The 23,947-nt window shown below is 32.6% G+C and overlaps 3 protein-coding genes and 1 pseudogene across 3 annotated transcripts; 3 read left to right on the forward strand and 1 right to left on the reverse strand.

Moving 5' to 3' along the window:
- Positions 1 to 239: 239 nt before the first annotated feature.
- On the forward strand, positions 240 to 5,237 carry LOC110643142 (calcium/calmodulin-regulated receptor-like kinase 1). Its single transcript, XM_021795398.2, has 8 exons — positions 240 to 582; positions 1,231 to 1,592; positions 1,774 to 1,927; positions 2,684 to 2,810; positions 3,744 to 3,829; positions 3,956 to 4,027; positions 4,340 to 4,543; positions 4,631 to 5,237. Exons 2-8 carry the CDS (start codon positions 1,279 to 1,281, stop codon positions 4,967 to 4,969), a joined length of 1,296 nt encoding a protein of 431 aa, XP_021651090.2. The 5' UTR covers positions 240 to 582; positions 1,231 to 1,278; the 3' UTR covers positions 4,970 to 5,237.
- Positions 5,238 to 5,489: 252 nt separating this feature from the next.
- Positions 5,490 to 10,571, forward strand: LOC110643141 (50S ribosomal protein L24, chloroplastic-like; annotated as a pseudogene).
- A 225-nt stretch (positions 10,572 to 10,796) lies between these two features.
- On the forward strand, positions 10,797 to 13,124 carry LOC110643140 (protein SRG1). Its single transcript, XM_021795396.2, has 4 exons — positions 10,797 to 11,324; positions 11,905 to 12,152; positions 12,236 to 12,563; positions 12,760 to 13,124. The coding sequence occupies exons 1-4, from the start codon at positions 11,070 to 11,072 to the stop codon at positions 13,015 to 13,017; spliced, it is 1,089 nt and encodes a 362-aa protein (XP_021651088.1). The 5' UTR covers positions 10,797 to 11,069; the 3' UTR covers positions 13,018 to 13,124.
- Positions 13,125 to 16,332: 3,208 nt separating this feature from the next.
- LOC110643139 (uncharacterized) lies at positions 16,333 to 19,050 on the reverse strand. The gene is made up of 2 exons (XM_021795395.2): positions 17,865 to 19,050; positions 16,333 to 17,209 (listed from the first exon to the last, which is right to left on the reverse strand). Exons 1-2 carry the CDS (start codon positions 18,520 to 18,522, stop codon positions 16,578 to 16,580), a joined length of 1,290 nt encoding a protein of 429 aa, XP_021651087.2. The 5' UTR covers positions 18,523 to 19,050; the 3' UTR covers positions 16,333 to 16,577.
- Between the last annotated feature and the right edge of the window lie 4,897 nt (positions 19,051 to 23,947).

Genomic DNA, 23,947 nt, shown 5'->3' on the forward strand with positions numbered 1-23,947 from the left:
TTATTATATTTATTATTATTATTATTATTATTATTATTTTGGGTTTTTGGTGTTTCGTAATAATTACTTAATCCTACAGGTCCCACGTGTCCAGTTGCTCAAATTAAAACTGGTCCCTGAGCACACCCAATCCAACCCAAGACATCCGAACATAAATTCCTTATCCAAGGGACACATTCGTCAGAACATAAAATCGGAGGCTATTACAGGGCTTCTCTCTGCTCATTCCTGACATCTTCTGTGCGTTTTATTACTACAAAACGCAAACGGCGACTCACGGAATTTTTTTTTTTAGAAAAAAAAAAAAAAAAAAACCGAAAAACAGAAGAACTGTTTCTAGTTCTTGGTTCTTCTTCAACACACTCATTTTCTTATCCAAAACTCTGCTTTCTCTGTATTTTCTGTAAACAGATCCTATCATTAGCTTTCTTCATCTCCGCTTTTCGATTATTTTCTCTCATTAATCCTAGCCTCGGATCTCACTCGAGCATTTTCGTTTCCTATTCTGGCTTTCTTTGTTTCTTTTTCTCTGTTTCTGATTCCAAGAAACTTGTAACTGTCTCGGCACTCAACTATTAGCAGGTGAGTTTTGGAATTAAATGTTCGATTTTGTAGTTGTGGGTGTGTGTTTTTTCATCAATATGTTAACTTAAAGGTTTATTCTTTTTCAAAAAACATGCTTTTGCTTTTAGCTTTTACTTTCATTTGGTTGTCTTGCTATTACTTCGATACGTGGATTTCAATTTGCTTATAATTTTCTTCTTTTAAAGATTCTTTGATTGCTGAGAAAACTTTCTAAAAGACAAGATTTTTTTCCCGTGCTTTTCTCTTGAACCAAACAGATCACAATGTGTTTAATGGTGGACCAATTAAGGACAAAACTGAATAACTTTTATGGGTTCCTTACGCAGTGTAGAGACGTATTGAATCAGCTTCTGCAATATGACTATTTCTGTTTGAATGCATAGTTGTTCTTTTGTTTGTTTTTTACCAATTCAGCATTTGTCTTTCAATGACTTTTTTTTTTCCTTAATTTGACATTTCATTATTCAATTAAATATTTATTAGCCAATCTATGGATTTTATTGCAATAAATAACTCTTGAAATTGATAATTGAAAGGTCAAATTCGGAAAGTTTGTTCTGTTTTGCAACTCTTTCAGAGGCAATACAGCATTGTTTGACCTATGTATAAAATGCAAATTGAACTCTGCTTTACTTTCTATTGCAGTTCGATCAATGGACTGGGGTCTATAGCAAATAGAAAAGAACCAAGAAAATGAAAGGGGAGTCATCTGGGTTGATCATTGGAATCTCAATAGGGGTGGTGATTGGAGTGCTTCTAGCTGTTTTGTCACTCTTCTGTTTTAGGTGTCATAGGAAACGCTCGCAGATAGGTAATAGTAGTTCGAGGAGGGCCGCCACCATCCCTATCCGGGCAAACGGTGCTGATTCGTGTACTATATTATCAGATTCAACTCTTGCCCCTGAATCACCCGTTAAATCCGGACGCAACGGCATGCCCTTGTGGCTTGAAGGATTTAAGAAGAGCAATGTGATGGCAGTCTCTGGAATCCCTGAGTATTCTTACAAGTATGTTTTCCTTGAACTGGTAATGTGACATTGTTAATGCATACATTTGTGGTTGCTACGAATAATTAACATTTTATAGAAAGATGACTAAAATTATCATCTGCCATTCCTTTTAATACGGAAGATTCTTTTATTTCTTTCATTCATGTTTATAATTTTGTTCCTGGTGCTACTCACGCAGGGATCTGCAAAAAGCAACCTATAATTTTACAACACTAATAGGACAAGGAGCATTTGGTCCTGTTTATAAAGCTCAAATGTCAACTGGCGAGACGGTTGCAGTTAAAGTGCTTGCAACCAATTCCAAGCAAGGGGAGAAAGAGTTTCACACAGAGGTATCATTGGTTAACAGTTGATGTCTCACTTGCATAGGCACTCCAAGAAATGTTTTATTATTGAAACATATTAATAGTTGCACAAAGCATATGCCAATGAACATAAATGTATCTGTTTAATATTAAAGCTCAGTTAAAAATATGACAACTTGATCAGACATGTCTTGAGCATCACTAGATCTGGTTCCTGAATTAGTGTCTTTAATTATATGTTCAAGGTCTGACTCTATCAATTTCCTGCCATTATTTAATCATTTTGACTTTGTATGTTTTTCTTTTCAAATGAATGAGAGATGCTGGATGAAGATAAATTTTAGTGAAAGTTTTCCCATAAGCAAAAAGAAATTTAAAAGCCAGGCATAGAAGGACAAGATTAATGAGTAAAACAGTAGACAATAGTTCTATCACTTTGAACATTAATATGGCTGGAGCTTTGCATTGAAGTAGTAGGAGCTTGATGAATGGATGGCAACTTTAGGAAAGCCCACTTTGCTGATTTTTTTTTTTTTTTGCTCAATAGGAAAAAAGTAGAATAAGTGTAAGAAATAAAATTTACCCAGAAAGCACCATGTCATAAATATGCCAAGTAAATTGCTCTATTCTGCAGAAAGTTTGTGCTTGTTTTGCCTTCATGCATCACTTCTGCAATTTAAATGCATTTTATGTGTTTTATATATATGCAATTAATTCACTTATTCTTGTACTCAATATTGCTCATCAATTTCAATATTTGAACTCCTTTTGATTATTTTTCAGGTTATGCTATTGGGAAGGTTGCATCATAGAAACCTGGTGAACTTGGTTGGATATTGTGCAGAAAAGGGCCAACATATGCTTGTATATGTCTATATGAGTAAAGGCTGCTTGGCTTCTCATTTGTACAGTAAGTCAGCATTAACTGTGTGTATGATGGGAAAATTGATTTGCATTCTGGAACTTGTAGTTGGATAACAATCCTAAGCATCCCAGGTTGCATGATCATCGGCATCACTTTACTACAGGAAATGCATCACTTGTGATTTGTGAACCTTTGTCATAGCTAAGATTTCAGTAATTGAAGAATTTTGTTCCTATTTGGAGTTGCTCTTAAAATGAAAACCTCTTTGTTGTATATGCATTATCCTCCTTTTGCCAGATTCCGGCCAGAAAATGAATTATTGTGGACACCATGTGTGAAAATGTGAAACACCATTGAGAGATACCAAATAAGGGTAGCCCCAAGTCCTGACTGTTGGGTAATGCACAGTCTTTGCAATGCTGGAAAAGGGATGGCTAGTAAGAAGAAGGCTTCTGCATTTTGTGTTTATGATCCTCTAAATGTCTCATTTTATGGTGAAAAGTTAAAGCCAATCCTCATGGTGGGTTTAAATTAATAGATATGCCTTCTATTATCCTAGGATTTGTTTTTCAGTTCTTCAGAAGGCCAAATAGGACGTAAAGAGTCTTAATTTGCTATGAATCAAAGGACGTGGACAAAAGTTCCATCTTTGTTTCTATTGTTCTATTACTTTTACATGATCAGAAGTTTCCAACTTTCACAAACCCCAACTCAAGCTTAATTTAAACCTTTTTATTGCATAAATCTAGTTTTGCATAAAACCTCTTATATCTGCTAGTTGAACTGAGCCTTTCTTGTGTGTAACATTGTTCATAATAACATTGAAAATTCATTCACATAATCAATAAGCTATAATTTGCATTTCAATGATTAAACTAAGAATTAGAGAGAAGGCAAATATTTGTTTGCAGCACATTTATTTTCTAAATCATATGTGCCACTTCTCTGAAGAATTACATGCTTTTCTTTGTCATGCAGGTGAAAGCCATGAACCATTGAGCTGGGATTTGAGGGTTTATATTGCCTTAGATGTAGCAAGGGGTTTGGAGTATCTTCATGATGGGGTAAACTTCCACTTTATTTATACAACAGCATGTATGTGTATTTGTGCATGCCTGTCTTTCTGCACTTATGAAATATATTTATTAGATCAATCCCTAAAAACTTGTTTACTTTTTTTTTTGCTTCAGGCAGTTCCTCCTGTGATTCACCGGGATATTAAATCTTCCAACATTCTGTTGGATCATTCTATGAGAGCCAGGGTATGTATGTTGTGCAACGTCAAATCTGTGCGTAAATGGTACGCTGAAGGTCTGCCTAAAGATTTAGCCATCTGCAGGATACCTTTGGGGTTTGGATAGTTGTATCAAATTTAAGCACTCTTCAATTCAAATCCTCATCTATCCAAATGAACTCTTGCATCTTTTTTTTTTAAATGATTTGTTATTTTATTTTTCCTTTTTTTTGGACCCTTTTAAAGTAATGCTTATTATTTTAAGCATAGCAGTATATTTTGTTGGTCCATCAATGAGTCCGTAGTCTGTCATACTAATTTGTTGTCCCTGGTCTGGTAGGTAGCAGATTTTGGTCTTTCAAGAGAAGAGATGGTAGACAGACATGCGGCTAACATACGGGGAACTTTTGGATATCTTGATCCTGAGTACATATCTACAAGGAACTTCACAAAGAAGAGTGATGTCTACAGCTATGGAGTGTTGCTCTTTGAACTTATAGCTGGCAGAAATCCTCAACAAGGTCTCATGGAACATGTTGAACTCGTAAGCTGTCTCCCTATTCTCGTCCTCAAAACGCACTCATATTTATGCTATTTTTATTAACTTAAAATGGTTTGTGGTAATAAATAGGCAGCAATGAATACTGAGGGGAAAGTGGGGTGGGAGGAAATCGTGGATTCTCGTCTAGATGGGAAATTTGATGTGCAGGAGCTGAATGAGGTGGGGACTCTTGCATATAAATGTATCAACCGTGTACCCAAAAAACGGCCTTCCATGAGGGACATCGTGCAAGTACTCACACGGATTATCAAACTGAGGCACAATGGAAGGCATTATCACAGAAGGTCCCTTTCGGCCACAGCGGATGAGGTTTCCATCGATTTGGACCAACCAGAAATCAAGACTCCAGTCTCCGAGTGCCACCGGAGAGAGGAGTCTGTTGAAAGTGCTGACAATTGTGAAGTTTAGATGATGGTTTTTTTTTTTTTTCTTTTATTTGTTTTGTGATACATACATGATTTCCAAAAGGAGTTAGAGGCAAAGCAGATCCATCCTAATACTGAAATATTGATTTCTGCCTGAGTGAGTGAGGATTGAAAGGATTCAATTATGTCGTCTTGTAATTTTTTTTGTAACATAATTAGGGTTTTTTTTTTAAAAAAAAATTTTATATCTATCTTGTACATTACTTTTTGAGAAATGGAAATGAAGGAAAAATTACTCTTTTTCTTGTAAACTTGGCTTTATTTTTTACCCTTTATTTCAAGAGTTTGTATCATATGCTTATTTCAATGTTGAAATTCAAGAGTTAGGAGTTGATAAGTGGATTAACTCTCTCTTTTATTGATCATATTCCAAGTTTTATATTGGTTAATCTTTTTTTTTTTTTTGTTAAATTGAAGAGATTAGTTTAATATAATCAAAATATTTTATTGAGAAAAGGAAAATGTTAAATTATAATGTATTAAAAGAGCTTTTAGCAAATACAATGGCATACTTTGGTGATAACTGAATGTATGTTAAATTTGGAAGATTTTGATTTAATTTCTCCTCACATATATATAAAGAAAATAGGAAATTATTAAAAAAAAAATTACATGTGATTTCACATATTTCTTAACTAGCATCTTGAGGTTAATTTTTTTATTAAAAAGTACATCGAGTTTATGTGTAAATTATAAATTAATTCATAAGTTTTAGTAAAATTTATACATTAATCTCTATTTGGACATATATAGATGTGAAAGTGTCTAAATTATTATTTTTTTATTAATTATAAAATATAGCATAATAATAATATTTTTAATTAAATTATTTTAGTTTAATTATAATATATTTAAAATAATAATAAAATAAAATGATAATATTATGATTAAAATAATAAATATTATAAAATACAAAAAATTGAATAAAAATAAAAGAAATAACACAAACATAATAATAATAATAATAATAATAATAATAATAATAATAATAATAATAATAATAATAATAATATATCTTTAAATAATTTTATCTTTTATTTTATATATTTTTTTAAATATTATTAAAAATGATATTTTTTAAAATATATAATTATATACTTCTAAAAATATTATTGAAAATAATATTTTTAAAAATAATTTTATTCTTTATTAATTATACTTCTAACAATATCATTTTAAGTGACGTTTTTAACCATATATATCATTTAAAATTTTTAAAAATATATGAATAAAAATTATTAATTAGACCAGTTAAAAATACTCTTTCTTCAATAATATTTTTTAAATAAATATTATTTTTATAAATAATTTTAAATTCATATCAAATTTGTAAATAATTTTTATTTTTACGTTTTTTTTTTAGTAAAGGAGGCGTTCTTAATCTTATCATCCGTCCTCAAAACTCCCATAGCTCCAGTGAAACGAAAAATGGCGCCATTGCTGCGCTTCAGAGCTCAATGACCTCACTTTCTATGTCTTACAACTCTTTCTTTGGCCAACACCTCTCGTTTCGCTCAGTTTCCCATGTACCCGTACGTTATCTTCTCAAACTTTCTCTGCTACTTATTTTTGTTTTTAATCTTCTCAGTTCTCTATTTGTTTATATATGTTTTCATTCATATGTACTGTACTTATCGATTCTCAATTTTGATTTTTCCTATCGTGCTTTGCTTAATTGTTTGCCGTATTATGAAGGGTTTTGCTTGAACTGGAGTTAACTGTTTGATGCACACATTTTGCATAGTCATTTAGGTCTAATTTTATAATCATTTTTATTTGATTATTAGTCATTTTTAGCTAATTTCATTAGTTAATTAGTTAGTTTTTCATAGTTTTCAATTTTGCATTAATTTGTGATTTTTACTTTGTTTTGTAGGAAAAATGGTGTTTTTGAAGGACTGAAGAGAATTTTGACATTGAAAGATGTCAAAACAAGTTTGCATAAGGAGAAAGATCATAACTTATGCACATTCTCGCCTCCTTATGCACCTTATAACTTATCCACTTATGCAGTCTCATAAAGAGTTCATTAATGAGCTGGCAGAAGATTCCTTCAAATAATTCCTCCTATAACATACCATTTTAGGGCCCCATGTCAGAAAAATGCTATAAATAGTCTCATTTTCCCATTTTAGAAAGGGGGAGACAAGGAGCAAAAAAGGAAAGGAGGGGCTGAGCAGAATTTGAAGAGTCACCTTCACCTTCCACACCATTTTCAACCAAGATTTGCAGATTTCTTTCTTTCCTTACATTTTTCTACATTTCTAGTGTTTAATTTCTTACTTCTTAGCTTAGATTAAAGCTTTATTTCCATTTAAACTCATCATATCTTGTAAGCATTATGGATAGTGAGTAGTTTACTTTTGATTCTGGAGTAAGGGTTGTAATATTTGAGATATTTTGTGGATTTTGATTGGGTAATCCATATTTTGTGGTCTTAATGAGTTTTATTCATTTCTTGTGTGTTTAATGACATGCTTAGTGTAGGATCCCATTAAGTGATGTTCATAATCCATGGTTGAAGCACCGAAAAGAGAAGGCCTTGTGATAGATAATCAAGAAATTGGACTTAATTAATTTAGACCTAGAAATAGGCTAAGGATTAAGAGGATTCACAGATTAATTAAAGAACTTAATGGGTCTTAATTAACTCTAAGTCCACGAAAGTAGGATTAGATTGATTAAGGCACTCTTTGTCTCACTCGAAAGGGAATTCAAAGGATTTAAGAATTAATCTCCTTAAAACCCATAAGTTTCATAAGATTGGATAACCAATTTAAAATCTCAAAATAGCTCGAATATGAAATCCCGAACTCTGGAATCGCCTTTTTACCATTGTTAAATTCTAATCGAATTTAATCACTTGCCATTTTGAATATTGCCATATTTGAACTTGCTTATTTCAATTTGATGCAATTTTAGTTTAATTAATACATTGTTGAATAGAATATTGATTTTGCACATATAGATTTCACACTCCATTACCCATCAATTCATTACTTTAATTTCATAAATACTTCGATTTAGTCGACTTTTATATCAAAAATTCAATCATTAACACGACTCCTCGTGGGATCGATATCTTTTCTATACTACTTGTAGCACCCGTGCACTTGCGGTAGGGACGCATCACTGTTCTCTGTTGGGTTAATGGATAGAATCCTGTAAAGTAATTATCATTTTTGTCCAACTACAATGTCTTTCATGGACTTTTGATGGTGGTTTCCTCTTGGGTTTTCACCAAAATGAACCCAATACTCCAATTATTGGAGTAGGTTATTAGCATTAACTAAATGAGAGATTCGTAGAGGAACACGAGGGATCGTAAAATTTTGATTCTTTTATATCTTAATAGTAGTTTTTACTAAGCTCATAGGTGTTAGCTTTTTGTTAATTATTTTGATCTTTTATTTAATTTTTTAAGAATGCTTTTGTGGTAAACCATACCAGCAGTCCCACAATCGAATGGATGCCTGTGAATGTTGATCATCTTTGCAGCTGTTTAACTGACAAGCTAAAATATACTTCCACTAGAGCAGATTTCAATTATTTCACATGATGAATGAATACTAGGCTGATGGAGTAAATTTCTAATTTTTGTGCCTTCGTGAGTCTGCAGTCTGCTTCATTGCATTGTTGTAGTTTTCTTGTGGATAATATTTGGAGATAGATGTCTTTTTATTATCTGGTGTGTGCAATTTTCATTATTTTTTTATATAATGTGGTCCTTATATTCTGCCTGTAAATTTTGCCTTTATGATATAAAAGTAGTTTTAGTCTTACTTTTTGTTGTGGTTTTGTTGCTAGAACCATTTTGTTGTCAAACTCATATGTTAAGTTTGTGACCTTCAGCAATCCACTCAATTTAGGTAGTACTTCCTTATTGCTATACTTGCTTCATAACAATCTTTCTGCTTGTTTTTCATGCAGGTCAAGTCACCAGAGAATACATGTCTCTTTGTTGTGGGGGTTGGTATCATGGATCCTTCTTATGCTAATTCCATTTTCCCTCTCTTTTTGTTTGTTGGTGAACACATTTGAGGTTTGCACTGCAAGAAGGAACACTGCAAAGCAATGAGAGGAAGAAGTGATTTTTCAGAGAGAGAGAGAGAGAGAGAGAGAGAGAAGTGTAGCGTAAATAACCTGAATGAGAAAAGCTATACACGAGTGATAAGAGTATAATACATGCTTCTTGCAATAAAATGTCAGATGAGTACTTCTAGAATCTCTTATGAATGTGACCTTTTTTTTGTGATTTCCAGTGTATGTTGTAGTTAATATGTTCACTGAAGCTGCTGCAGAGAGATGTAATTTTGTATAAATATTTGTGAATCTAAAGGAATACGAAAACTTTAGTCAGTGTATTTTTTTGTATCTGAATCATTTGTGGCATACCATAAATCTTGGTCAGTACTTAGTAGCTCCACCAACTAGCTGAGAGTTAAAACATGAAGGCTTATGAGTTGACAAACTTACATGAACATTCGTTTTTTCCATTTTAATTAATACACTATTTTGTTTGGTAGTATGATTCACATTTTGTGGGGATCGATTAACCAGGTTTTGCTGAGCCCGTTTTCCTTTTTTTTTCCCCCTATTACAGCTTAAGCGATGGGAGCGGAAGGAATGTAAGCCAAACAGCCTTCCAATTTTACACAAAATGCATGTCAAGGTAGGGGACACAGTTAAAGTAATATCTGGAGATGATAAGGGGAAGGTTAGATGGAGAAGTTACTGAGATCTTCAGGCATAACAACACTGTAGTAGTGAATGAAATAAATCTGAAGACAAAGCAAGTGAAGAGCAAAGAAGTGGGAGAGCCTGGGCAGATTATTAAGGTTTTTTCACCTGTTAATCATAGAAAGTTCTTTTTTTTTTTTTTTGGTAAGGGGCATGCTTAGTAATTGAGAATATTACTTATAGATAACTTGTTATAAATTTATCTCAAAATTTTTGTTTTGAAATTGCTTTCTATTCTTTATTTCAAATTTGTCTAGAAAGCATACAATTACCAAAAAAGTTAGATATTTTTCTGTGTTTGTTAATAGATTATTAGTTCATGTACATTTTACTTAATTATTAATCTGATTTCTGTTTGCCTGTCAAATGGTGTGACAATTTGGTATTGCAGATTGAGGCACCTATTCACAGTTCAAATGTGATGCTTTACTCTAAAGAACAGAATGTAGCAAGCCGGGTGGGTCATAAAGTTCTTGACAATGGGAAGCGAGTTCGTTATCTAATAAAAACTGGTGAAATAATTGATGGCACAGAGAACTGGAAAATTTTGAAGGAAGAACAGAGCAAGAAAACTGAAGCAGCTGCTGCTTCATAGGAACATAATACACGAGTGGGCAATTATTTTAGGTTCTAGAGCTCTAGGCGAGTTGTGTATGCTTTTCTTCTATTCGGGTAAAATTATTTTGGCACGATGCCTTCGTTAATTCATTATATTGCGAAAGCCACCGGACCACTGGTTGTATGGCCAATTGATAAGATTTGTAGGCTAAAAATATTGCAAGTTGTAGTAGTTTTAATATATTTAAAAAAATAATAATTTTTTCAATAACAGTTTAAATATCAAACAGGCCCTCAGATTTCATTCCATATTATAGTAGCATTTCATTGGCCTGGCCAACATACTTAGAATGCTGTATTTCTAGAAGAAATACGACCTGAAGCTACATTAATTCGTGGCCAGGGAAAAAAGTGGCAAGGTAGTGAAAACAATTGGCTTGAAGCTGAACTTCTAGAAGAATACGACCCGAAACCCCACAACCGAGAAATAAAAAAACAACCCAAGCCTCCAAATATGACCCTAAAGAAGGGAGAAATTAAATGCAATTAAGAAACCTGTAAAAAAACTCGACCATGGAGACTGAGAATAAGATTGGGGTAAGGGTTTGAAAAGATGGCCTTAAATCCCAATCACAGACCACCGATAGTCAACTGACACTGATGACTGACTCTTTTTATTTGCCTTTGACATCAAACTTTCTTATGTCCCTCTATGAACCTCTTCCCTCTTTGTTTGTTTGAGGAAGCGCAATTAGCAAACAGAGGATCTATCGGGCAAGAAGAGTATGGAATCAAAAGGAAGCAGTATTGGAAGCTCTCTGCTGGTACCTTGTGTCCAAGAATTGGCTAAGGAGCCCTTGGTTGCTGTCCCACCAAGGTACATACGCCCTGATCAAGATCATCCCATCGTTGCTGCTGGGGATGATGCATCATTGCCAGAGGTCCCTGTTATCGATATGCAGAGATTACGTGACGAAGAATCCGTGGATTCTGAATTGGCCAAGCTCCATTTTGCTTGCAAGGAATGGGGTTTCTTCCAGGTATACGCACTCTTCTTTCTTCTTCTTTTTCAAAGCAAGAAAAGTAAAACGCAGGATCATTACCATAGTCTTCTCTATGATTAGTAGTTGACAAGGAAGAAGACAACCCAAAAACAATTCAATTCTCACAATTGCACTTTGGGTTCATTGATAATGGTTAACAATTTCACTGGTTTTGCTATTGCAAGAAATAGCTTTCTTAGCAAACATCGTTAAACCAATGTACAAGAAAATGCCAGTTGCTTTACTTTCTTGTTGCTTATTTTACTCGCTCAGGAAATTGTAGTAGTAGGACCATGTTCTCACTGCTGCTATAAAAAATCAACAAATAGAAAATTCAAAAACCAAGGATCTAATCTTTGGAAAATCAAAATTCTTAAAATTGATTGGAAACTTACACGAGAGGAGAGCAAGCTAAGAAATTTAGCGTAAACAAATAGAAATTCTACAACATCTTGACAGAGTTCAATGGAATTGTGATGAATTTTTAATCTTCACAAGTGGTGTAAATGCTCAAAATTCAGAGCTGTTGTAGCTTGCCATAGTTTTTGTGCATGCTTCATTTGCTGAACTATCACAGTTGATAAACCATGGAGTAAGCTCTTCATTGTTGGAGAGAATGAAGACAGAACTTCAGGATTTCTTTAACCTCCCAATGGAGGAGAAGAAAAAATTCTGGCAGTATCCTGGAGAAGTAGAGGGATTTGGTCAGGCCTTTGTTGTGTCTGAAGAGCAGAAGCTTGACTGGGCTGATCTTTTCTTCATGGTCACTCAACCAGTTCATTTGAGGAAGCCTCACTTGTTTCCAAAGCTCCCTCTTCCTTTCAGGTTCTCTCTCTCTCTCTTGTTTTTGGCATATATCATATATGTATTTTCTGTTTGTGAGGAGCTTCATCTCCTGTTACATGCAGAGACACCTTGGAGAGTTATTCATCAGAAGTGAAAAATTTAGCTGTGGTCATCCTTGAGCAGATGGCAAAAGTGCTGAAAATTAGAGATGAGGAAATGAGAGAGATCTTCATTGAAGGCATAAGGCAAACAATGAGAATGAACTATTATCCGCCTTGTCCTCAACCAGAGAAGGTCATTGGCCTGACCCCTCATTCAGATGGCACGGGTCTCTCCATTCTCCTACAAATTAATGATGTTGAAGGTCTTCAGATTAGGAAAGATGGGAGGTGGATTCATGTGAAGCCCCTACCAAATGCCTTTGTTATCAACATTGGAGACATTTTGGAGGTAATAAATTACATTTCCAACTTAAGCGGCAATAAATATCTTAATTTCAAGTATTTATAAAAAGAAACGATTGATATTGCAGTGATTTTGGAGAAGTTGCTATAAATTAATCTCCAAGAGATTGGCTTCTATTTTTCAATAAAACAAAGCTAAATGACTTGGCAAATGATGCTATATATTACATGTTACATTGCAGATCATAACCAATGGCACATATCGTAGCATCCTGCATCGTGCAACAGTGAACTCTCAGAAGGAAAGGCTCTCAATTGTTGCATTCCATTCTCCGAGGTTTGATGGTGAAATAAGTCCAGCACGGAGCTTGATTACCAAGGAAACGCCGGCAATGTTTAAAAGAATCACGGTTAAGGAGTTCTTCAAGGGCTTATTCTCTCGCGAACTTCGATCAAAATCTTACCTTGATACATTAAGAATAGAACATGGCGAAGAGTAAAGACTAAACTGGAAACCTGTATTGTGCTTGAGAAATAAGGTTCACAAAATAGCTGTAATGTAAAATCATGGATAATAAATACATTATGCATGCTTTTTCAGTTTTCACCATGTTACTTTCTGTCATTTCGACGGCAGTGTAGAGGCAAAGCCCAATAATTTACAGAAAGAACTCAGGCCAAGATTTAACATGTTAAGCTCATTGCCCAAAAAAAAAAAATGTTAAGCTCAGTTAGGTAAGCCCACGTTTGGACATAGAATTGCTTATTACGTAAAGAATTTAAATTTTTATTTTACGTTTTCTAACTTCAATTTTCTTTAATTGTTTAAAAAAATTATACAAATAAATATATATTTTCAAAGGATCTAATGGTTAAAATAAATTTTAACCTTTTCAAATTTTTAAAAAATTTATTATATTTTTAAATTTAATAATTTGTTTGAATTTTAATAAGTTAATTATAATTATGTTCAATTAATTAAAATAATATTTTATTAACAATAAATTAAAAAAAAAAAAAGGAATTTCTCCCTTGGTAATTTCTACCCTTACTATCTCCGCAAAATAATGTTGCCTTGGAGGTTTCATCGTTTGTAAGTCCTTTTCAAGGCAGCCGCTGACACCCTGTTTGCTTTGATTTTTGTAGATTAAGTTTTATCTTATTTATTTATTATCTGGCTGTGTCGATATTTGTATATTAGTTATTATTTTATTTATTATCTGACTTTTTTTTTTTTTATAATAGTTCTGACTAGTTCGATTGCTTCTGCTCTTCTATTGAATTTATCCAATAAAAAATTAAAAATGAAAGGTGAGAAAAGCCTGTACAAGGGTGACATAAAATCCTAATCTGCATATAAAAATGAAAAGGCAGATTACCATAGAAAAAGCTGGAGCACACCGAACAAAACAAGTAAAAAATAATAATATTGTATATTGTATACAGCAGCAGCAAATATAAAATGGAGGATTCAAAGAACTCCACTAAGTACAAGCACAGCCGCCTAAACACTTACTTTTCCTCTGCAAGAAGAAGAATTTGAAGTTTCGAAATGGAGGATTTAAAAAAGATGAATGGAAATAATGAACCAAACAATATGAACTGATCACTTGTATAATGCTGCTAAGAAGTAAGAATGCCAGAGAAATTTTTAGTGACAGTTACTTGCAGGATTTATGTAAGTGGCATTTTAAACAAGGCACAGGCAGAGTAGTCAAACAGAAATAAATGAATGAAGCAGCAAATATTAAAATGACCAAAACCATAACTATCTTGGAATACCTTTTCTCAATACCCTAGACTTCCTCTTCTCAAAATTCATTGTTGTTATAAATGCTCAAAGACATTGATCTATTGCCCAAAAGATGGAATTGTGACCTGCATGAGTAACTTGATCCAAAGGCACCAATCATGGCTGCCTTAACTCCATGTCATTTAAATGGACAGACTTAGAATAATCATTCATTTACCAGAACAGATAGAGATGATCATAAATTGAATGCTAATAAGATGCAGATAACCAAATGCAGACTTCTACATTTGGTCTAGGCACCTTAAAGCAGGCGAGCAATTACACTAATAGAATAGAAATTTGATTCTGGAGTGGGGCCAGTAGACTAGTTTAATGCAGTTGACCCATAACTAGAAGATTCAGCAAGAATTATGACAGCAATTATAGGAAACTATAAAACATGCCAGTAGCATCTGCAAATTAGATCAATTAAAAGTTATGCAGCCTCAACTGTTTTCTCCGCTAACTAAAGTAACGCCTATTTTATTATCTTGAACGTGTCTTTCAGAATTTTATAGTGCTCTATAGGAGGCTACATTTGAGTTACATCTCTGTTTGGACAGACGACAATATTATTCAAGAGCTCATGAGATTGCAATCAAATATTTTGGTCCAAGACCTCTTTCAGTTCTGGTTTATCTGATCCTTGTTGGAAAAGGACCTGTCTTTCTTTTCAACCAAGCGTACACATGCTAGGAATATGGCTAAATTTATACCTGGAAGCAGACAATGAAACAATGAGAGAAGGGGGGAGGAGGGTGGCTAGAAGCAGGAAATTGAGCAAAATGACAAATATTTTCATTGTCGACTGTCATTAGTCTCTTTTTTTTAAAAAAAAAAAATTTCTGTTGTTTTCTGGGAAAATTCCATTAGGCAAACATTGTCTCTACATAGAAGATTTTTGTAAGACTCCCGTATGATGTTCCTAGAAGAATGACATAGTAATCTGAGTGTGGGTGAGCTAGTGGCATCCCGCCAAATGAAGAGTAAACCATGGGGGCCATACCAACTGCATTAAATATCTTCATTTGCTTTCATCTGCTTCCAGAACTACTCCCACGCAAATATTTAAGACTAACAATTGAATTCCATTCAATTTTCCGGAATTGTAAATTCAGAGAAATTCTGCAAGTGTTTGTCTACATTTATGAGGTGCATGTGCCAGCATTAAAAGCTTTACGGATGTTGCAGTTAGACCCTTCTGCAGTGAATAATAAAGTTACCAAGACGAGAGAGAGAGAGAGAGAGAGAGAGAGTACCCTAACCTTATCTTAAATATTAACAGCTTCTTCACCAATACGATCTGCACGAAGCTACAGAGGAAAAACTAAAAAAAAAAAACAAAATAAAGATATAAATTCATATAGGGATGGGAAAAGAACTGACAAATCAATTTGTCAAAGAGTGAGCATAAAACATCTAAATTTTTGTCCTCTGATTTGGATTAACCTTTGTTTCAACCATACCTCTCCAACAAGGACCACATGCAAAATTGTGGACATTAACATTTATAATTCTTGTAAGCAAGCATAATAAGTCATAAACAGGCATATAGAAGAATTCTACTGAAAATTGTGTTGAATCAAGAAAGGTCCATAAACCTTTTCTATTTATATTAAATGGTTTAATTAATTTGTTTAATTGTATTATCTAGATTTTTTATTCCTGTGTTGAAGACCTTTGAAGTTTTCAACTATTATTGCATTTGCATATAAATCAAAGTGTTACAAGTACATTTCAAATTATATTGCCAGCTCATAACTGGGGTGGGATGCCTACATGTGCATTGTGGCTTGATGCTCTAGCTCTGTCACAAGTTATGTTTAATATTAATATTAGATGAAGTTAAATTGTTTATCAAGTACTTTAATTTCTTCATCTACACAGATGACCATATTCTGCTTAAATGCTGAATTGTCTCCACGTGCATATGTCTATCTGCAAGTAGATGCAATCTAGTTTGTGAAATATGAAGCATATAGCTTAAAAATGGACAAGATAAAAAAAGATGAACATTCTTAAAAAAAAAAAAAAGTTTTTTCATTAAAAAAGAAAAAAAGACGAGGCTTAAATGAAGAGGAAGAAATTACAGAAGCATAAGGTATGCAAATGTAATAAAGGGAAATAAGCAAAAACAAATTGATATACTAACAAGTGACAGAAGGATTATAAGAAGAAGAATCAAAATTCTTCCTAATAGAAGATTCAGACTGAAAGAATCTTCTATAAAAAGATTAAAAAAGGGATTCACATTTCTTATACTTTTCTTCAGGGTTTGCAGATTACCACAAAGCAAGGGAGGAGAGCTCTAGGATTTAGAAGATAAAGCTCCTCAATATTTGAGTAGAGACCAACTTTCCCTGCTAATGAATCAAACCCCGTTTGGCCAGATATTTCTTGTATATTATCCAAAGGCCTATGAACTCTCCCGGCTATTACTCTGCATACTATCAAAGCTTTCCTTATTGATGGGTCTCCCTCAAATATTTCAATAGATTCAAAAGCTCTGCCACTAGTAGAAGTTGTGAACACACCTATTCCACCTTTAAGCTCCTTCTTGGCAGAGAACCCATTTCTAATAATTCGACAAACACAGCATTTCTCAGATACGCATAAACTCGAGCACCCGTTTAGGCCTAGAGAGCATGCAACAGTGGTACCGTAGAATCTCAAAAGTTCATTCCCATCAGCAATACACCGAGGGTGTTTCTTGGGGAGTTTGCTGGCCTTAATTTTCACCATCTCTCTATATTCTTCAAACCGAGCTAGAGTTCTTTGCATATTGTGAACTTTCAATACTCTCTCAATTCGACCACAATGGTTTTCGCTTTTTAGCCAACTAGTCCGGCATATGATTTCAACTATCTTTCTTGATGAGTCACCTTCCACAAGTTCAGTGACTGTCAAGTAGAGCAATCAAATGAGGTGCTGAGAGAGAAAGCTACTTCAGAATATAAGTACAGCAAATCATTTATCAAAATCAAAAAAAGATCAGAATAACAAGATATATAGTCCCTAATTAAAGCAATAAATGAGATTGGGGGTGTGCCAAAGACTCATTTCCAACTTAAGCATTCTTTTCCAAGTCACTAAAATCTGAACATTTCGGATGAGAAACTTGAGTTCGAACAGAAATGGGTACTGCTCAGTTCCCATGAAACAGAAAAATAAATAAGCAAGCTTCTATAAGTGCTGAAAAGAAAGATAATTAAGAATCTCTTTTTCCAATTAAAAGCAAATGAAGTAGGAAAACTCAGTTGAATAATAATAATAATAATAATAAAGCATGTAAGGTTTCAAAATTTGAAAGAAAAAAAAAGCTTCACCATTATCTTAGACTATTGCATCCCTTTTCTTAAAGTGAAAAGAGTAAAAGGGGCCGCTCAAATCTGTGGACAGAAGAATGTATATGCGTTGATACCGTAAGGATAGGAGAAAAAAGAAGAGGCAGAAGCACTGCAACAATCCACAAAGATGCTTTGGACAAAAATACAAATAATACCTAAAAATAGAATCGCATAATTTGGACAATGGCTAAAATGAAGAGTTCCTCACCAGCATGTTTGGAAAGATGGTGATTTTCAGCAGCTTCCCATTTGGTAAACTGCTCTCCGCATTTATGACAAGTGATTGAAGACCTATTAGAATCTGTATCCAGCGAGACCCTAGTGCTTGAATGTCCACCACCACCCAAAATGCCAGACCCGCCAAATCCAGACCCTTCCCTCTCTGATAAAAGAAATGGAGACTTTCTTGGAGGAGTAGCTGAGCTCCTAAATGAAGGATTGAAATAGTGCATTGTTGGGTGCCCTCCAGGCCCAGGTGTACCAGGCCTTAAGGTGCCCACAAAAGTTGAACCAACACCACCATTGTTACCAACAGCAGCACCATTACCAATCCCTTCTTGGAACCCGCCAAAACCAGTGATTTTGAGCTCACACCTTGAGTTACTCAAAATAACTTCATGGGTTATAGGGTTAAGAAACTCACTGCTCCCTATGGATCTTGGGCTGCAACTCGGTGGCTTCTCCGTGTGTCTTTTGCTTCCATGGATGACATCTTTGAGATTCGCTATGGACCTTGAACACCCTGACCTGCCTGCTTTTCTTGTCAAAATTGTACTCAACTGCTTCCTTGATTTTGGGTCATGAACTTCTGATGGCTCTGATTTGCAGTGTAGAGATTTCTTCAAAGAGAACCACACTGTTGGCATGCTTCACGTTATTATCCTTCTCTACTTTCTTTTTCTTTTTAGGCTTTAAAGAAAGTTTCTGAAATCACAACCTCTCAATGTAAATACTCTTCCTCTCCATTTTCCATTTTCCTAGAAAGCGTATCACTTTGAATTAATTACCTTTTCTTTGCTTTTCCACCATGGAAACTGAAAAGAAGAATCTGAATATACCATCTATGTATACTACTTTCTAGTTTCGGTACAAAGTTTTCTTTTTATGCAATTTCCTTTCTACTTTGATAAACCAACCAGACGGTACAATATAAACCAACTTTAGCAAATAAGCATGCCGGAAACATTGAAAAGGCAAAAAAATAAAAATAAAAAGAATCAAACTTTATCATCAACCTCCCACAAAAAATCCGAAAATTTCAAGCACAGTGGTGCTGTATGCATTCCATATTGAGACCCACATAACCTTCATCACATTGAGAAAAATTTGGAGCTTTTACTAAAGTGGGTTTTCATGGAAGGAGGAGGAGAAGAAGAGGGAGGAGCACAAAAACAAAACAAAAAGACAAGAAATCCCATTATAAAAGAAAAAGACAAAAGGAAAAAGAGAAATTGAAAATTTTAGAGAATCTTTGGTCCTTGGATAACATGACAACCAAACATAAAAATAAGAAAAGACATAGCCAGAGGGGATGACACTATTAAATGGCAAGTAGTGTAGAAGGAATACAGAGAAAAACAAGTCACAAAAAGAGATTCAGAAATGGGCTTTTATGTCAAGTACAGTTTTGATTTTAGATTTTGGAAGGAATAGTAAATATTATTTTACCTTTTGAAAGATTTTGGAGGTACAGTAATGATATAGTTTTATCAAATATAAAATTAGTACAAAGCCATCTTCTAAATTATCTGAAATGATTAAACTCCATGCAGAATAAAACTTCTATAATCACATTCTAAAGATTAAAGTTGATTTTTACCTTTTTGTGGGTCTAAAGCTCTACTTGAACTTGAAGGGTATAAATTTCAATATGTCCAAATTTACTTGATGCCTCCAAGTACATTCCCAATTGTTAACATTAAATTGTTCTTTTTTTGTGCATATATATGTTTCTTTTTTATTATAAATTAAAATAAATGACTGCAAAACATTAATGGTGAAAATTGAGATAATGCATTTATTATAAAAAAAAATTGAGATAAAACTTTTAAAAGATTATTAAATATTATTTGTAGCCATCTAGTTGATATATATTAAACAGTAAGATTTTAACTCTAGTCATTAAAATAAATAGTGAATTTACTTGTTAATTGAATCAATTATGTGATGAGAGAAATAAATTTTTTGTTGACAAATGAGGAGAGAATTTCTAGGAATATTAGTATTAGCTTGGAAAGTCATGTAGCAGGCAATTTCATTATTGTACCTACGCTATAGATATTAGGACCACAGTTATTGTCCATTCCTCATCGGTTTGTTCATTTGCGAGGCCTTTGATTGTACCAAAGAAAATGAAGTGGACAGCAGTGATAATCACAGGATAAGAGGTGAAAATTTTATAGCTTAAAAAGATTAGGGCAGACCAAAAATTGATTCATATCAAGAAAGTAAAGATTCAGAGTGGTGGAAATATAGATTGGGAGGTGAAAAAGTGGAAAAGGATAGGCCACAGCCAAAAACAAATAAAAAAACAAGACAAAAGGACTTTCTGTGTTAGCTGCATTTAAAGTTGTTAAGCACTGCTGAAACAGAACAACAATGCAAGAATGTGAAGCAGTTACATGGCATATAATCGTAGATATATAATCGTAGTAATCCACTTTCTTTTTTTTTTTTTTAACATTTGTTATCACAATCTAGATATATAATCGTAGTAATCGGTGCAAATTTGAATTTGGCTGAATCATTCAACGTTAATTTTTAATTATGGATGGATTTAATATAAGTTTAATTTTATAAAAAAATAAATTTAATAATTATTTAATTAAATTTTTATATTAAAATTAATTAAAATTTACATAACAAATACATGAATCAAGATGGAAATATTTAATTTGATTATTATTAAATCCATTCTCCTATATTAATATTCTCTTTATTTCTTATATAGAAGAATGACTTTTTTTTCCCCTCTACTTTCCTTCGATTTTTGGGTGCTTTTTTCTTTGCCTTTACAGGAGGTGGGTAGGGATCCAATCGTGAGTGGCCCTCTCCATCACCAAGTGGGATATGAATATTTTTTTGGATTTAATAATTTTTTGAATAGATCTGAGTAATATTAACAGAGAGGGTTCCTTTTGATTTGCTTGGAGGTTTTTCTTGTTTGCTTTAAATGTGCTTATGCCGTCGACTCAGGGAGATGGAATTAACATGCCTGATCTATTGGAAGCTTGCGGGAGGGTGTATGATTTCGCCATGAGGAGTGGTATCTTTGGAGTCTCTCTCCTAAACGTGATTTTGGCCTGCCAACCCTCGAAGACTGCAATACTGATAGAGCTCTATCACTCGACTCTTACCGCTAAGACATTAAGAGACTTTGTTCTGCTTCTCATCTTAAGGCTCTTATAGATGCAACTGAAAGATCGGGCATCTTTGGATGTTTGCTAGCTTTTCTTCTTCTAAGTGGTTGGAAGTTAGGGAAAAGGTCTCTACTTTTTTCAACCCTACCCTTCACTCTGGACGATGCTATTTTTGAGTTTCTGATTGTTTAGCCTATTTTAGAATTCGTTGTAGAACTTGGACCTTATATTTTTTAAAAGTTAGGTTTTTTCCTTTTAAGTTTCAAGTTTCGTTTGTTCTCTCTGTGCATATGGGGTTTTGTTTAAGTTTTTAGACATAAATTTATATTTCTCCCTTCTATTAAAGAATTTACCTTGAAAAAAATCTCATTCTCATATAAGAAAGCTATAATAGACACATCCTTTAATTATTACTAATAATGTTACTATACATATAATCTCAATAATTTAGTCTCATTGTAGATTTTCAATTTAGTTGGTTTTCTTATTCAATGATCGACCCTTTTCCCAGGACCACTAAATGGACATGATTAATGAAAAAGAAGAGCTACCTCATTATTAGTTTTGAACACTAATCTCAATGCAACTTTCCCATTATTTTTTGGTAAGCAAAAAGTGGTGAAAAAGAGGCATCATACCACGAATTGAAGATTAAAGAATACACCATGAAAAAACATAGTATTTATTCAGTCTGGACTCTGCAAGCTGTTCTTTCAGTAATTGGCTAACAAGAGCCATGAAAGCAGCGATGGTAGTGCCCCAATCCACAAAATAAAAGCCATATTGGTGTGCTTTGTGTACACTTATTTATAAATGCTAACACATGTTGGTCTTCCACATTTATTAGCCCCTAAGGTTTTCAATTAATTTTTGCCCATCACATGTAAATTTATTGACTTGTTCTTCTATAATTCTACTACTCTTTTATTAATTTTTTAGTGAAAAAAAATAAAAAAAATCAAGGGCAATCTTTGCTTAACAAAAGTGTTCACATTTACATATTAATTATTAAGTAATCGAATATTTATTTTGTAATGTGAGATATAAAAAAATTAAAATATTATTATCTTCTTCTCTTTAAATTTTTATCAAAAAATTATTTAAAATCATCAATGAATTTTGATTTATCGGTGTTGCAGTAATTTTTGTGTTTATGACTTATTGAATTAAGTCTAAATGAGAATTGAATAAATTAAAAAAATTAAACATAGTCGTTTCTTGATCTTTTTAAAGTGAATAAAAATTAAAATAAATAATTTTTATTTAAAAAAATTAAAGTATAATAGCATTCAAATGTGTAATATTTTAAAATTATTTATACCAAAGCATATTGTGAAGGGTACAGTTATGGAAAATTCGAATTGACGAGCATTTAGATTTATATATTCATTATATATACTTTAATTAATTTTATATAAATTTTAATATTAATATTTAATATAATAATTATTATCTAATTCATATTAGATGCAGCCTATGGTAAACAATAAATCAACAAACTATGAGTTAATGGTATCCAAAAGGCCACCCCACCAACCCTTTGCTCTATCATCGGAATTAACAAGCCAGCCCGAGACCCAGCTTCCCATGATGGCTAGTTGGGCCTTGCGTCCCACACCACACTGCAATGGAGCAGAAGGCTACGATTGCACACAGAATCTTCCTTCCAAGTTCCAATCCATCGTTTTCATTTTTTTCTTCTTTTATTCTCTCACTTTTCAAAGTTTAAATAACAGATTTTTCACAAAATTTCATATTAAATATATATTATTGCAAAATCCTAATTAAATAAAAATTAAATTTAACCTCTAAGAACAATATTTTATATATTTTTTAGTTGCTATTATATTATTAACTCGACATTGCTTTTAATTTAATTTACAAATAAAGAAGCAATGCGATTATCAAAACTGAGATAATTTTAATAGATTTTGAAACAATAATTTGTTTGATATTTTTTTTAATATTCATAAAATAATAATGTGTTTATAAGTTATTTTTATTAATCACGTCAACTACTTATAACATATAATTATTTAAAATTTTAAATACTTATAAGTTTAAATTAATTAGATACTTATAAGCTAATTTTTATAAGTTAAACAAAATACATTCTAACTTTTACGTTTCGATTTTAAGTTAATTTAAAATCATGATTCGATCCCAATTTAGGTTTGATAGGCTCAATTTTAAACTAATCCATGGCTCAATTACAAGTGCTTGAGATCTCCAATTTAGAGTGATACATAGATCTCACTTATCTATAAATAAGAAAATAATTAAAACTTTATATCTAATAAAATATTATTTTTTAATGCTTTCAATATATGCTATAATTTTTCTTTGATATATATTTTAAGAAAAGTTTTTTTTTAAGAAAAAAAAAGAGTTTACGTACTAAATAATGATTTAAATTTAATAATTTATAGGTTTGAAATCATTAGAGTGTCACTAAATTAAAATTCATTTTTTGTTTGTAGTCCTTCTTCATTAATCTTTATTAATGACTTTTTTATGTAAATGAAAAAAAAAGGAAAATTTAAATTTAAAAAGCATATATATATTTACTGCATCATAAAGGAATTCGAAAAGAAAAAGATAGGATTGCCGTCAGGCAATATATTAAGAAAAGATAAAAAAATAAAAAACTTATTTAAACTCTTAAAATATAATTCAATAATCATTTAAACTCTTAACAAGTTAAATATATTAAAACTTATTAAAATAACCTTAATATTCTCAGGATTAGAAAAAAAAAATTCTGTTAACGCCATCTAAAATTTTGTTAGCTTGGTTCTTTTAATTGAAGAATAGAAAGAGCTCTTTAATCTTTCTTGATCAAATAAATGTCAACTTACATAGTGAAGAAATGGAAACCCTAAAACCCCCTTTTCAGCTTAAATTCAGAAAAATGTATAAGGGCTTGCAACTG

The sequence above is a fragment of the Hevea brasiliensis genome, chromosome 15 (assembly GCF_030052815.1).
Source record: "Hevea brasiliensis isolate MT/VB/25A 57/8 chromosome 15, ASM3005281v1, whole genome shotgun sequence".
In the NCBI taxonomy this organism is placed as follows: domain Eukaryota; kingdom Viridiplantae; phylum Streptophyta; class Magnoliopsida; order Malpighiales; family Euphorbiaceae; genus Hevea; species Hevea brasiliensis.